Below are 16,737 nucleotides of genomic sequence, written 5' to 3'. Positions count from 1 at the left end.
TGGTTGTTTCAATGCAATGGAGATTCACTGTCTTTTGATGTCTAAAATCACCATTTATTCTTGGTCTACAAATGATCTTCAGATTCTGTAATCTGTTATCTCCCAACAAATGGATTCAACCTCAAAAAGCTTAAATAGGAAATTTAATGTTGCGCTATCAGAGTCAAGTTAGAAGGCTTTTGCCACCAGAAAGGATGCTGCTTTGTATACTACATGTGCAGATAGTCTTATATTTCCATTTTTGATTCAACTTTTCACATCATATTAAAATGTCTTAAACTAATGCCTAGTATAAATGTAATTCTTTATTGTATTGTCATCAATGGTGTTCATTCATGTACACGTCTCCACTCTCCAGAAGATCCAAATTAGATTTGTACAGCACAGAAAGCAAAACTTGTGGGTAACGAGTAACACATTTGTGGTGAAATGTTTAAAAAAAATGTCAGGTAAACACATTTCATTTTAATTTACAATATAATTAAAATTAGTTAATTTGGGGCAGCCACCATGAATGGGTGTGCTGTGCATTGCCTTATTGGCACTGGTGGGTTTGGCATGCTGAATAGTTTCCTGGAAACTCAAGCTGTGGCTGCATGATCATCTAGGATCTAGAAATTTGTGGAGAAGAAAAGTTTACTTACTTGTAGTCGTACTTCTGCTTCGGAGGAATCTTCAGTGAAGTCAAACATTAGAATAATTGCCAGCTGCGTGCCTGGACCCCAGATACATTGTCCATTGAAATATCACACAGGGTGTTAATCGCCACCTGTCCTTATGATGAGCAGCACTGTGTAATAGCCTATCAGAGGGTATGGTTTCATGGAAATAAACTGATGAACCCCCAATGGTAGATTCAAGCCTGAATTGCAGCATCTGAAGCGGAAGAAAGGGGTGAAATTGGTAAAATATAGGAAAACATTCTCTAAGATTCCAGGTTCTCCTACACATAATACAGTTTACTGGTAGTTGCCTCACAGAGTCAGTTCTTTTTCACAATGAAATATGGGATATGTTTCTTTTCCAATGCCCAACCCTATCCAGCCAAGGAGGCGGGCTGATTGTTTATGAAGATTCCTACGATGCAGAACTTCTCTTCTACTTCGTGAGATCTTCATTGATGTCATACAAGTTAACATACAGTAGAAAGCTATTTATATCCTCTAGAAAGCACCTGTTGGGCAGCAGAAAGACACAGGAAAAACACGATCAACCTTGACTATCATGAGTGTATTTTAAAAAAAACAGAGTTTCTCTATTTAAGGAGATTTCTCAGTGCCTTCAGGCCATCATTCGGGAAAAATTCATCTGCTTTTCCCAGGTCCTTTGTTTTGTCAAAGTAACAGCAAATGTCTCTTTCTAAGGTCAAATGAATGGAAAATACATACTGTTGCCATGGATGGATTGGGGAAAAAAGTAGGCACAGTAATAGTATGATTAATGTGAAAGTCAGAAAAGACTTGAGAGAAAAGAAGGATGCAACCATATCATTGTGGAAACAGTGTAGGGCTTTACAGTCGATAAACTTGTGACTGGCTCACTCTTCGAGCTCAGATGATGGCAACAAGGAAAGCTAGGTTGACCACCTCAATTCCGGTCATTACAGATGCCGTTTCTAGCCCTGGACATTTGTTGGTTTAGTCTAAAACATTCTGGGGGTTGCAATTTTGTTTTCCTTCCATTGAATTATTTAAATTGAGGTACCTGAAGTCAATGGTTTGTAGAAGAAGTGTTCAGGACTAGAGACAATGTCCGTAATAACCTGAAATGAGGTGGTCTCAATAAGGTAAACTGCTTTCCAGGAAAGCTGCCTTTATTGTATCCTTGTGAATTGGATCAAAAGGAGAACAATGTTCAATTCTCATGGTGGAGAAAGCAATCTAATTGGAAGAAACACTTTCTTGAGTCGTTGCGAAAAAATGAGTTGCTTTGGAGATTTTCTGCAGACTATAATAGTGGCCAGATTAACTTTATTAATGAGAACAGAAGCTTGGTTTGAGCTACATGGAGCAAGTAAGGTAAAATAACATCCTTTGATAAGATTACGCCCATTATTTTAACACCATCTGCCGAATCTCTTCCATTTTATGGACTAAGATTTTAGTAGTAGGATGTTTCAGTACCTTTTAAATCTTCATACAAGCTGGTGAAAGATTTGAATGATCATACTGTCTGACCTCAGGATCCATGCTGCAATGGTGTTGAATGTTCCCCTTAATCATTGGTCAGCAATTCCTTTGTGGTCTCAAAAATATGTAGTGTTATGATGGTGCATACCTTGAGAATGCTTTGCAAAGTATTTTACTCTATTTCTCGGATTTGGACTTGGCGAAGAGGTGGGAAAAAAAACTAGTGTCAGGCGACATGTCAAATTGATGAGGTGATGACAGTCTTGGCGAATGGAGTGGTATAATCGAGGCAAGTGACACAACTGAGGGCTGTGCTTTCATTGGTATCGACATTGTAGGTGATGGTGAATGTCTTGATTGTTTGGATGCCAATGGTGATGGGGACCTTAATTGTGTCCTGTGGCGTTTCCTCTTTGACCTGTTGATTGGTGTGTTGTATTCTGCATCTACAAATATAAATGGTGTGATGTTCCGGAAACCTTCTGCAAACATGTAAAATGTGTAGGCGAATTACCAGGATACTCAGACCTAACCTAATAGCTGTAAGGGGGTGTCCAGTATCCTATGGGGGTCCTGGCCAACTACACTTAGGGCCAACATATACAAGGAAGAGTATGTTCCTATACTGGGACTGATCATTTTAGATGGGTACTAACACTAATATTTGTTGAGGGCATATCTCTCAAATTACACCTATGGAATATCCCCACAAGTAGACCAGAGTTGCATAGGTCCTGAAGAATTTCCTCTGACCCATCATAGGCAAATAGGCAAGAAATATGTAAACCATGTAGTGGACTTATGGACTACTTATGTTCTACGAGTCCAATTTGCGCTTATATTTTGCCATGAATTTAACTCGCGTATAAATAAAAACAAATGTTGGTCATCTATACAAAATGTTACATTTACTTCCCAAGCTAACATTAATGTAGCTTCTCCAGCCAAACAAGGGCACATGCTTGAGGCCCATTTGGACCCCTTTCTCTTTTACCACTGTATTATACAGCAGCATCTTTCTAGGTGGTGGGTCTTTCAAATGTTTGGCATGTCTTTCATGATGTCCATGAATGGTAGATGTCGAACCTCTCTTTGATGGAAAGCAGGTCAGTGTCAATGCCCTCAGCATCGATACCTTAGACTTCAATTTCGAAAGACATTGAGAATGAGGTCGTCAGTGTATGTCCTCTCGAGATCTTCTTTCACATTCTCCCTCTGTGGTAGTCATTTTCAGCAGCAGGCTGTCTTTCAGAGGATGAATGAGTGGATGACTTTTCCAGGCTTCTTTCCTTCTTCCTTTTTTTCTCCGCTCTCATATCTTGCATCATGTCTCTGAGCCTTATGCTCTCAGGGCCCATCTGGACATTTTGTTTAACATATTTTGGAGTCTTTGATCAAATTCGAGACTAGCAGGCACAACAGAGAGAACTTGAGAGGGTAAGAGACAGCCTTCTTCCCACAGCAGGGACGCCTCAAAAAGAGAAGGCATTTCTGAAACAAATCTCGTCAGAAAACAACAACATTCACTTTTTTGATGGAATAATGTTGAAGACAAAAACAAATGTGTGAAATCTCCCATGTGCACTGTGATCCTACTCACAAAGAATGGACTCTGTAAGGCACCCGCCAGTAGAGTGGATTATGGGTAGGGGAAGCTCATGGAATCTTAGACAGGACTCTTTTTTTCTCAGTTTCCAATGCAAGTCAATCAGGCTGCATTTTTTCCTACATTTTATAAACGTTCCCCCTCTCTTGCACATCAGATGCTGCAATGCAGGCTTAAAATGGCTCATCAGTTGTTCATCAGTTTATTTCCTGGAAAACAAAATATTGCCTCTGGTCGGCTATTACAGGGTGCTTCTCATAATAAGGACACTGACACAATGTGCGATATTTCAAGGAAAATACATTTATGAGAAGTGCTCCAGGTTCAGGCACACAGCAGGGAATTATTCTAACATTTATGACTATCAATAAAGTTCCCATGATGCAGAAGTATATGTTTTCAACGTGTTATAGGGGTATAAGCCTGTTTCTAAGTGCACATCATTTATACAGATGATGAATTGGAGGTCCAAAATCTATGTATGTATTTTGAAACAGAGGGACGCTGGTGTCCTGATCACAAAGCCAATGACTTAACTACACCATACCTCTGAATTCCATACCTTTTCACTAGGTCACACCTCATTCACAAGTCACACGGTCTTACTAGGTCACACCCCCTCCCTTGGTTTAGTGACATATTTTTCATCCAAAATTGGAACACACAGGTACATCCAATTTGTTGTTTATGTCTTAAAAAGAATTATTGCCCTCATAAAATATGGGTCAGGTCACTAATGTTCTTGAAGGCCAGGCCCAGCAAGCAGTGTTGTCAACCTTTGGGCTTGCATTGGAGGCGACAACCCAATAAAAAGAATGTAGGTGTAAGCCATATTCTCTTAATGACAGAGGAAAAAGGAAAGTCTGCTGAAAGGAGGAATGATGACACTACTCATGACCCTTTTGTCCTAATGAAGAAGCAATTACTCTGGAGTTCATTGCTGGTCTGGAGATTGTGCAAAGGACTAGCAAAGAATAAAGCAGTGTTACACAAAATAATAAAACAAAATAGAAGTCATTTATTACAATTCGAATTCAAAAGTTACCATCTCTCTTGAAAAGTATCTTAGAGTTATATTCCTTGAATTAGGTGTCAATGATTCTACCAAGCCTAACATGAAAAAGGAAACTTTCTTCACAAAGTTCATCTATGGTCAACAAGTGCAATTTGAAGTCTCCATACTAGACATCATCCATCTGGTAATATAGTTCTTCAAGCGTTGACTATATTTGAGTTGGGTTATTTTAGTATAAATACATTTGTTGAAGGTTTGAGTCTATGTACTCCACTTTCCAGCAATGGCTTCTAAGCAACGGGGACAGGGCGTCAGGGAAGACGTGGAAGTATATTTTCTACAGCGTGGGCATCTTTCTTTAGCAGCTGGTTGAACTATGACTTTATAAGCTGCTTCTTCACATATGTCGCCTCCTAAAAGAAATATATACAACAGGATTAGAAAGAGTATCTATGATTTCTGTTGTAAGATATTTTTATGAATTTATATTTTTGTGCATCATTAACAATGAGCAGAATGTATTTTCACACTCTATGTTACATGTATACACCGATGTACTACTGTTTCTTTTGGAACATGTTTTCCATGATGTTTAGAAGTGTGTTTTTATGATATGTGTGTTAAATAGTCCACATTTTAGAAGGAATGCCACCTTGACCAAGATGGAAGTTATCTTTGCCACCCACATTCTGCTTCCCCGGCCAACTTAACTCCTCGCAAAATCTGCGGCACACAGGAGAGCTGAAATGTAATGGTTTATTTCCACTATTATTATACTGCTCTTGATGAACTTTTCACTGTTCCTCCACAGCTGGTAACAATCACAAGTTCTTTTTGCTGATTCCCTGTGCCCCATTCATCCACATCACACATTCACTGTTCATGTATATAGTTATCCTCTAGCATCTCCAGTCAACATTAGCATAGAGCGTGCAGAATAATTATTCACCTAGTGGGTTAGTGTGTGGGTGTTAAGGCAATGTGACGTTTATTTTTCATGTGCTCTGATCTGCTGATGAAATTAAACATTTGCTCCCACCACAGTAAAACTGTGGATTCTGTATATTCATATGTGAAAACAATTTATAAAAACCCTAGAATTTGGTGGCGAGACAGAAGACTTTTCTATTCTACTGGGGATGTTATCCGATTCTTTTGGGATATTGCTGCCCATATGGGACTCAGAATACTTTTAGATTTTATATACTATGTATAAGTTTGTGTTTGAGATTCGTCATAGAATTTCCTCTGTACATTTATTTTGAATTCTGTAATAAAATCATTTAACTTTTCATCAATCCAGAACTCGGGTATTAGAGGGCCCGCTTAATCAATCTCACTGAACTAATGATTTGCATTTCAGATTTTTCCTGTCTGGGAGGTGCCGTAATGCAGGAGCCCACTGGCTCATGAAGAAAAAGTTGCTTACCTTTGGTAACATCTTATCTGTTAGAGGCTCTATCTAGCTGGAGATTCCTTACCCTAGAATATTCCCCAGGCGTAATCCCGGATCTGGAGGTTTCTGACCACCAGTATTCCTGCGTGCTGGTAGGTGGTGTCATTTGATTCTGCATTGCGGGCTGCCAAAAATGATGTGCGGTATACCTATATAGGCACCACCCCGGCGCGCTGACATTAGTTACACAACTTCCCACGTCAGGAGCACAAAGCCACGATGAGAACTGACCGCTGGTGTGAAATCCTAAGGCCCTAAGAAGGGTGTACCTTACACTGCAATCGGCTTACAGAGTGGGAAGGATGGGAGGGTCGGTAAGGAATCTGAAGCTAGACAGAGCATCTACCAGATAAAGTGTTACCGAAGTTAAGTAACTTGTCCTTCTGATAGAGGCTTCTAACCGCAGACTCCTTACCGTACAATAGATACTCAATCAATGCCTCCCAGGAAGTGGGTCTGCAAAGCCAATTCAAACCAGAAAGTCCTGCAGGACTGAAAGGGCAAAGTTCTCATCACAACAGACCTGACTGACCAGACAGAAGTGTTTGGTAAATGTATGCAAAGATGCCCACGTTGCAGCGTGTCAGATATCCAAGACGGGTACTCTGCAGGTTAACGTAGCGGTCACAGCCTTAGCTCTGGTGGAATGAGGGACGCACACCATCAGGGGGTTGCTACTTGGCCAATGTATAGCAGATCTCGCTGCAGAGCACTATCCATCTTGAGAAGGTCTGTTTCTGCACAGCCTTCCCTTTCTTGGCTCCTACATACCCCATTAAGAGTTCATCATCCACATGGAACTCTTTTGTGCAATCAAGGTAGAATGAACACACACTTTTTGGGTCTGAAAGATGGAGTCTCTCCTCTTTGAAGGGGTGAGGCAGAGCAAATAAGGTAGGCAGGGTGATGTTCTGGCCTACATGAAAAAGAGTTACAACCGTCGGCGGAAATAAGGAGGCACGTATCCGAAGCACCACCTTGTCCAGTTAGAAGGTGGAGTAGGGAGGGTGTGCCAAGAGCTCCTGCAATTCGCTGGCCCTCCTTGCCGATGTAATTGCCACTAGAAAGGCAGTTTTGATGGTCAATAGGGCAATTGTGCAGAGGCTCAAAAGATGTACACATTAAGGAGTTTAGAACAAGATTTAGATTCCACTGTAGCATGGATGAATGGCCTGGGGGGTGGGGAAGGGGTGGGGGGGGGGTTTGGTGGCGGACGTGCTGCAAACCTGTTAGAAACCTAGCCACAAAAGGTGACTTGAATAAAAACAGTTGGTCCTGCAACCACAAAAATGTCAAAATGGCCGATAAGTAACTTTTAACTCTGCTCATAACCCTTCTGGGCTAAATATAGAGCAAACAGAAGAAACTAGGGGGCATATTATCAAGCCAGGCGATAAAATTATCGCCGCTTTAGCGGCAGAAAACTGCCGCTAAAACGGCGATAATGGGCTTGATAATATGCTCTATGGAATTCCAATTGAAGCCCATGTTCGCCCTCACATTTAACATGGGCTTCAATTGGAATTCCATAAGCATATTATCCAGCCCATTATCGCCGTTTTAGCGGCAGTTTTCTGCCGCTAAAGCGGCGATAATTTTATCGCCTGGCTTGATAATATGCCCCTTAGAGAGAGGTGTAGAAAGAGGGTCGATGTTTTTAGAATCACACCATGCCACAAACTTAACCCAACTGCAGGTGTATACTGACTTGCGCAGGGATGCTTGGCTGCTAGAATAACATCACAGACTTTTGGAAGAAGGTCAAAAGCTTACAACTCTCAATCTCAATGCATGAAGGCGGAGCGTGGTCTGGTTTGGGTGCAGAACCCTGCCCTATTGCTGCAACAGACATTCTCCCAAAGAAGTAGCCTGATTGGAGGACCCGTGCTAATGCTCAATGGTTTGGGATACCAAACTCTCATTGCTCAATCTGGAGCCACCAGAATGACCCGGGCCCGGTCGTTTCTGATCTTCTTAAGAACTCTAAGTGGTATTGACAGAAAGGTGTACAGAAAGCCTAAGCTCCATTCAAGATGAAAAAAGTGTCTGATCGAGAAACTCCTTGGAAACTCCAGCGCCCAAAACTGTTGAAATTGGGCGTCCGACAGAGGCAAACAGACCCAACCAAGGATCTCCCCGCTCTTGCAAGAGACCTTGCGCCACCTCTGGATGGAGGTGCCATTTGTGATTCGCTAGGCAACTTCGGCTGAGTTTGTCCTCCCTGGCATACAGAGAGACCACCAGGTGTTGAACCACCAGGGAAATGTCATGATGTTACAGCCATGTCCAGAGGCGCAGAGCCTCTTGATAAAGAGTCCACTACCCCATCCCGCCCTGTTTGTTGCAGTACCACATGGAAGTGGTGTAGTCTGTGAACACTTGAACCAGCTTTCCCCTGACTGAAGGAAGGCCTTCAATGCCAGCCGCATCATACGGCACTCCAACAGGTTGATATGGAGTCTGGTTTCCACTGGAGAAGAGAGTCCTCAGATCTTGACCTCTCCCAGATGGCCGCTCTAGCCCAGAAGTGATGCATCTGTCCCCACGGTCAGCTTTGAGAGACGGGTCAGCTGCTGAGCCAATCGCGGTTCAGTAGCCACCACTGCAGGGCTTTTGTGGTTCCCTCAGAGATCTGGACCATGTTGGAGAGATTCTCCTGATGCTGTGCCCACTGGAACTTCAGATGCCACTGCAGAGCCCACATATACCAGCGGGCATGGGTCACAAGAAGGATGCAGAAGGCAATGAGGCCCAACAGCCTCAGAGTCAGTCTCACCAAAATCCAGGATAGGGGCCGAAACATCGGTATCATTGTCTAAATATCATGGACTTGCTGCTTGGGAGGATTTGCAAAAAACGTGTCTGTGTCCAGAACAGCTCTGATGAAAGGGAGCGTATGAGAGGGAGTCAGGTGTGACTTCGGCAAGTTGATAGTGAACCCCAGGGAATGCGGAAGGTTAGCTGTAGTCTGGTGGTGGGAGACGACTGCCTAGGACAAGCCCATCTTCCAACAGCCAATCATCAGGGTGAGGAGACTGGAATTTCCTGACCTCCGAAGATGAGCTGCAACCACACCACTATCACTTTTGTGAACACCCGAGGGGCGCTGGTAAGGCCGAAGGGGAGCACGACAAACTGGAAGTGCTATGGCCTACTGTGAACCGCAGGTAGTGCCTGTGGGCAGGCTGAATGGGGATGTGAAAATATGCATCCTGCAAGTCCAGCAATACCATCCAGTCCAAAGCAGACAGGACTTGTGCGAGCATTTTGAATTTCTCCTTTACAGGAAGAGACTGAGAAGGCGCAGGTCCAGGATACAACAAAGTCCTCCGTCCTTCTTGGCCACTAGAAAGTAGCGGGAATAGCAACCACAACCTACTTCTGATGCTGGCACCGTCTCTATACCTCCCTTGGCTAAGAGAGCTAACACCTGCTGACAAAGCAAAGACAGGTGATCTTCCGTCAGCTTGTCGTAAGTACATGGCATGGGTGGAGGGGTGGTCATAGAGGGGAGGGAGTAGCCCGTTTGGACGAGCTGCACAAACCAATGGTCTGATGTAATTGACTGCCAATGGTACAGGCGATGGTGTATCCTGCCCCTCCACTGGATGCCCATGATGGTCGGAGGGCAAACTATAGGGTCTTGGAGGCTTTGGCAGCAGTGGTGGTAGTGGACTGGCTCGACCTATGGTTGCCTGCCCCAAGTGGTCTGTAGTAAGTGCGTCCTCAGCCATGAAAAGATTGTGAGGATTGCTGGCCGGGGTGGCTGGGCATGTAAAGACGTGGTTGGAAGCTCCCTCCATGGCCAAGAATGGGGCAGAGTGAGGTTGGTGTGAGGCCATGGAAAGTCCCAAGGACCTGGCCGTTGCTCTACTATCCTTAAAGCGCTCGAGTGCAAAGTCCGCCTTCTCTCCGATCAACCGATACCCATCAAAGCACATGCCCATGAGTGAGGCTAGGACATCCCCCGAAAAGCCAGTGGTTCTCAGCCAGGCATGGACCTTAAAGGCTACTAAAGATGAAACGACAGTGCCCAGCGAGTTGCCAGTCCACATCAGATGGTGAACTTAGCTGCATCCCTCCCATCAGCAATTACTTGAACGAGTATGGCTCGGGCCTCCTCCAAGACCATGGCAGCACTTGCGCAACTGAATCACAGGTGGTATAACAGTATCAGCCAAAGAAGCACGTGGTGTTCACTAACCGCAGGGCCAGGCTGGCAGAAGAGAACTTCCTCTTCCTGAAGGTATCCAGCCTTTTGGATTCCCGGTCTGGTGGGGAGGTAGGGAATGCACCAGGGTTCATTTTGGAGACCGGGACCACCAAGCTCTCCGGGGTGGGGTGCTGGGTGAGGAAACGGGTGGGATGATGTTGGCAGGCAATTGTATATAGCACAGGAGCTGGACCAGGCCCGAGTGGACATCAGTAAGGGCTTCATTTAATGGAATTAACGGTTCGGAAGGGGTAACTCTCGGCTGAACCACCTCCGTCAAGAGGTTGGTCTCACCAGCCACAGAGGGTAGCATAAGGTCTAGGACCTCAGCCACCTCCTGCACCAGCTTTGCAAATGAGGCACCCTCCTCCATATACATTGTAGGGGGTGGAGGAAGACCAGGCCAGTGTCTGGGGTGGTGTACAGACCACTGGCATCCTCCAGGTCTTCATACAAGTTGTCCTTGGTCTCCTCTAACTGGTATCTATAAGGGTCCGCTGACACCTCCCATTCGTCTCCCGATCCAGGCCTATCGTAGGACTTACAGGTGATGGATGGAATGCTTGAAAACCAGTCCTGGGTTGCTTGTGTTCTAGTTTAGTGAGGACCTGGCTAGGGGCATCTGGCCTGGCAGTTCGTGCTGGACTGTTCCCGCGAGGAACAGGGTTATGACTGATTTGCAAATGACTGGGTCCAAACTGAGGTGGCATCCAATGATGGATTGGGATACGGCCCAAGCGATAGTGAGTGGCTGAGATTAATTAAAGCATTCCCTGTTGTTACCATAGGAATAAGACACTGGCTCAGTCTACCCCCCACCCGCGTCGGCCCTGGAGCTGTGTGTGGGACGATGTTAGTCTGGCTCTGTGTCCGAATCAAGCCACCGTGGGGTGTCTGGCCGATGGGGGTGTTGGCACTAGAGCCAGTGCCAGGAAAGGTCTCGATCTGCACCAGTACCCCTCCTGATCCACAGGGCCCAAAACACTCCAGCTGGACCATGCTGCCTAAATAAGAAGTGCATGGTCTCATAAAATTCAAGTAACTGGGAAGGGGTCGCTCCAGCTCTCAGAAACCCTGGAAGGTGCAGAGATGGCCCAGGCGCAATCTACACCACAGAGCTAGGCCTCAAGTGCCGATGCTCTTGTCAGATGACTTCGACGGACACAGTGAAGTCGAAGATCTATTCGACTCCTTACTCTTCTTGCATCTGTGGGACTTACCCAACGACCTCGACTGTGATGAGTGCTTGGAGTGGCTCTGCAACCGGTCTCGGGACCTTCATCTCGACTGTGATTGTGAGCTTCGAGATGTTGCATGTTGAACGGCAAGGAGCTTGAGGGACTGCTCCCTTAGGGCCTTGGGGTACATGGTGCAGCAGGTCTTGGTGTTGTAATCACACTTCAAAGACCAGAGGTACACCAAATGTGGGTGCATCGCCGACATTTGTCGGTGACAGGTACCACACGGCATGAAAACAGCTTTTTTTAGCTGATTCGTCTCGAATTTTTGGGCCAAATGTAAAAAAAAGCTCAGTCAATAAATACTAGGGGTTGTTCTTCCAGGATCTGTGCTGACTGGCACAGAAAGAAAAGTACTGCTGTCAGCGTGCTGGTGGCACCTCACATCCGGTGTCGATGGCGCTTACACCACCATTTGGAGCCAAACAACGCCATCTACGGGCACGCAGGAGTACTACTCACTAAAAGGCTCAATCAGATATTGACGTTTAACACCATCTTTGATCCAGTGAAATGTGGGATATCTAATTGAGGTACATTTTGAGGTGTTTTAATTTTGGGGTACCATTTTGCTTCCACAGTTTTTGGTAGCAGAGGACAGCTGTATGTTAACAAGCACCTCTATTTTGTTTTAAAGAATGATTCTGATGATAGAGTGATTCTGGTGTGACTACAGTGTATTATAGAGGTTACAAGTTTGAAAGATGGATTGCTATGCTGTGTGTGGAGTGTTTGGTAATGCGATGATAACTTTGTGTTCAATTGGTGGTTTGATCACTGTTGTTCTGATGTACTATTCTTATTTGTGATTTTCATTTCGAAAAGGTTTTTTTTTTTATTATTGGTTGGTTTGGTTAATGGATGTGTCGAAATCCAAGATCTTGCTGTATTGTGGTTTGCTTGTCTGCATGAGGGATTGTGTTTTGGAGGCCTGGCATTCACACAGATAGGGTTTCCGAATGAACGAGTTTTAACTTCTAGGAGTGTCTACTCTGGGTTGGTGTCATCTGCTCCTAAGTGCATAGGAGTAAGTAGATTGGCCAAGAGAGATTGCCATTGGATGATGGTCTGCCTAGTGTGAACTAAGTTTTATCTATGGTGAAAAGGTGTTACTATTGCTTCTATTGGTTGTGAGGCTTGTCCTATTCTAACTTGCTGATTTCCTTCCTATTTAGATGAAGCAGACAAGGTTTATCTTGTTTATATTTAGTGTAAGTTAATTAAGAAAGGCTTAGCAATCATTCTCCTCATTTACCGAAATGTTGCACTGTGATTGGTTAGTCAGCTAGAGAACCACGCTGGATTGTTTTTTCGCTTATTTTGTGTAATGTTTGGGTGAAAATCAAGGGTGCGGTGTTGAAAAAGCCTAAAGCTTCTATCGACCTTCGACTGAGGATCAGAAATGTGCTGCTGAAGGAATGCCTGCATATGAAATGATGACGGATATTGGATTTATGTTTGTACCTGGATTTCTGAATGGCATGCAAATACTGTATATGATAAAGACCTCCAGTTTCCTTTGATGGTACCTTTAACATCAGAAAACTAGATTTTCTGAGAAACATAATGAATGACAGAAGACTGTTACCTAGACCTACCCAGTTTGAGCCATTGAACAAATGGGACTGCATGGCTATACAGGAAAGGAAGAAAATGTAGAAGCAGGTGAAGGGTTAATTTAAACAATGACTTGAGAGCAAGTGGGATCGACAGGAAAGGTATTGGAAGAAGGACAGGATGAAGGAAGTACGTTTTTCCCAAAACGTCTAAGACAACAAACACAACGAAAAACAATGAGGAAAAAATAAAAATAAAATGAAGATTCAGATGAGGAGGATAACTTTAATGCTTTTCTGAATTCCAGACTTCCTTCACACACCGATAAAGTACAGAGACAGGGAACTGGTCCTGCTATCGTACCTGATATAGGTGCACCAGGAAATAGTGTGGGTGTGCAAGCACAGGGACCAACTACATCTGTGAACACAATAGCTAGTGCCCCATCTGAGATTGCATGGACAGCTATGCCAAGTACTAGTGGCAGCTGTCAATGCACACCACAGCTGTTTCTCAAATTGATCTGCATGTCACTACACAGAGATTTATTGCTGTTGGTCTTTTAATAATTTTATTTGTAGAATCTGAACAGACTATTGTCATACAATGTTGATGAAATTAGATTTGTGATCGAGGAAACAGCCAGAAGTGCAAATGAAGCACATGAGAAGCTCAAAGAATTGGCTGATGAGTGTGAAGTAGATATATGCAAAATGAAGAATGTGAGAAGAAATTACTAAATGGATTTGACAAATGATGACAAAGGAATTGGATTTAATGACTATAAGGGTCCACATGAAAGATTTAGGGCTTGATTAGGGCTATGGCAATCCGATGGACCACCGCAGCCACGGTGGCGGTGCGGGCACCACTGCTCCGACTGCCCTATTAAGTGTTAGGCGGTTGGACCACCATGGGACCGCTGCTACTGCCAGGGATCCACAATCCCTGGTAGTCTTGCAGCGGTCTGAGGCACACAATATGCTGGTGGTGCTGCTGCTGCACCACTAAGCATATTCCGAGATGCTTCATCACCACAGTTTTCATGGCCGTGAAACAGTCTATGCCGTGGAGGAACTTGCTTTGGCATTCCTATTGCGGTACCTTTCTAAGGTTCACCGCCTGGGACACTGAGATAAACACAGAAGAAGTCATCATCATCAATTGCTTTATTTCGATAACTTGTATCATAAAAGCATTGTGCAGCGTTTGTACAGTGAATAAAAATAAATAAATTGATGCAAATAATTAGTTGAAACATAATTGTACTGGACATTGTGCTTACACAGTATTTTTAGACTTGATATTGCACCACAAAGCGTAAAAACAATTATCTAAAAAGCTGTACATACGAGTTTACAAGTTCATACCTAAAATCATACATGAATTAAAAATTGTTATTTAAAAAAAGGGATAAAAACATGACGGTGCAACCCAGCGGGCTTATATAAAGTGCCAGTACTTTTACATTCTAAAAAGGCTTTCTTGAGTTAAGGTGACGTCCTGTTGTGGCCTAGAGTATGAAAATGAAGGCATCCCTCACAAGGCTTTTTGCCTGACTGTTCGCGCATAGCTTAGGATTTAGTTAACCCACAAGTAGAAAGCTCTTTATTCAGATTTCGGTATGTGCAGAGCAACCCAGGGGTCTCCAGTGTCACCCAAAGCGTGAGCTTAGGGCACCCCTCGCAAGGCTTTTTGCCTGACTGTCCAAGCACAGCTTAGAAACTTAGCCACCCCGCATGTAAAAAGTACACTTGGGTCGGATTTCAGGATGCGCAAAGCAGCCCGATGCTCGCAGGTGCCCATGTGTCTACATATCGGTTTAAGCCATTTAGACCTTGCGATGTTATAGGCTGGACAGGCAAACATAACATTGGAAATACACTACAACGGTGCTCCGCAGCAGTGGAAACCTTCTGTTGTATCCCTTGGTGAACACCACTTTGATGTTAGTGCATGGACTGGGAGCGTGCCGAGCCTAAATTGGATATACAAAGCCCCTTCTCTTGGGACCTGGATTATATCCAGGTAAGGCTTGAGGCTTCTGGTCTGCTTGTAATTAAGGAATTCTTTCGTTAGCCTCCCTGCGTTGGGCTTGCTAAGTTCCTGGCTGTCCATCCAATCCCAGTATATGCGCTTGAGCTCTACCTTGCTTGGGGGGTTTTGGGTTTCCCATGATTCTTTAAGGCCCAGTAGTGTCATCGTTTTCCTAATGTTTGATATCCATTTGACCCTATGACAGAAGAAGTCAATTGTTGTCTATTAAGCTTAATTAAGTGAATTGAAAGCTCTCCAAGAGGAAGCTCCAGAGAGTGGGAAAAGCAAATGAGAAAAAACTGGGTTACAAACAAAATTATCAATATTTGTATGTTATTTCTGAACACAAATATGTATTGCCCAACACAATGTTGCATCCCATGGCCCATTATTTACATAGCCAGTCACTCTTAGGGAGAGATTCCATAGTTAGAACTTTTTAGAAGATCTAGAAACATTGCAGAATATTTGTGTAGCTGTTGACCTCTGAATAGAAAGTATGTGTCAAAAGTATGACTTGAATGAGTGCTTCTAGCATAAATATTAGAGGAATAACAGACAGATCCAGAAAACTACAGTCAAATAAATCGTTGCCAATACACCTTTGCACGTGAATCTGAAAGTGATGCTTAAGAAAAAGAACTACCCTGAATATATTAAAGACTGTTAAACAATACAAGAAAAACTGAACTATGAGAAACTTTTAAGAATTTTAGAAAGAAGAACATCTTTTTCAGATCATGAGCTGGCTGAACTGAATCCTTAGACATTTTCAGAAAAAAAACCAAAGGCGACTATTTTGAAAGTTTTATTTCAATTCTTGGTTATTGTTTAATTGTTTAAGAAATAAGAAGAACAATTGTATTATTTTGTTAAAAGACACTTTTGTTGATGTTTGGAGTTTCACAATAACCTTTTGTTTTTAGTATAAATGGAAGATGGCATATAGCAGATACTGCAGCATTATTAGAATGATCACCTTATTAATGATACTAATAATCTCAGTTGGCCAGCTATTGTGCCTCCTTTTTACCGGTGGGATAGGACTCCACAAAGGTTGAATTAACTACAGCTCGTCCTAATATTAAACATAATACACTGATATATAAGGAAAGTTTCGTTAGTTGATTTCATGATGATATTTATGCTAAAATGTTGAATGAATTTATTGATATTATGAATGTTAGACATTGCTATGCAAGTACTTTTCTTCCTACTTCTTAAGGTGAAGATGAAACTTACTTACAACTACCAGATTCCTACAGTATATCGTGCAATGTGCTTGTTAGTATTTTTTTGTCTTGCTATCTACCAGATATCAATGTCTTATTGGAAGATCTACCTAGCTCTGAAGAAAAAGGTATTAATAAGGGTCTTAAATATAGTACATTTCTAAAGACAATTGCACCAACTGAGCAGAAAATAAAAAATACTAACCAGGAGGATGTATGTGGTTTGAGTAATGAAGAGCGTGAGCTAATTAAAT

General features: G+C 43.2%; 1 protein-coding gene across 1 annotated transcript in view; it reads right to left on the bottom strand.

Moving 5' to 3' along the window:
* Positions 1–4,730: 4,730 nt before the first annotated feature.
* IARS2 (isoleucyl-tRNA synthetase 2, mitochondrial) overlaps positions 4,731–16,737 on the bottom strand; it is a 551,921-nt gene continuing 539,914 nt past the window's right edge. Inside the window, exon 23 of the mRNA XM_085612944.1 lies at positions 4,731–5,163. Coding sequence (XP_085469070.1) covers positions 5,012–5,163 — 152 coding nt within the window. The 3' untranslated portion in view covers positions 4,731–5,011. The remainder of the gene's footprint in view (positions 5,164–16,737) is intronic.

This window comes from Triturus cristatus, chromosome 6 (assembly GCF_964204655.1).
Source record: "Triturus cristatus chromosome 6, aTriCri1.1, whole genome shotgun sequence".
NCBI classification, from domain to species: domain Eukaryota; kingdom Metazoa; phylum Chordata; class Amphibia; order Caudata; family Salamandridae; genus Triturus; species Triturus cristatus.
The sequence above is the reverse complement of the archived record's forward strand: the minus strand, read 5'-3'. Positions and strand labels throughout refer to the sequence as shown.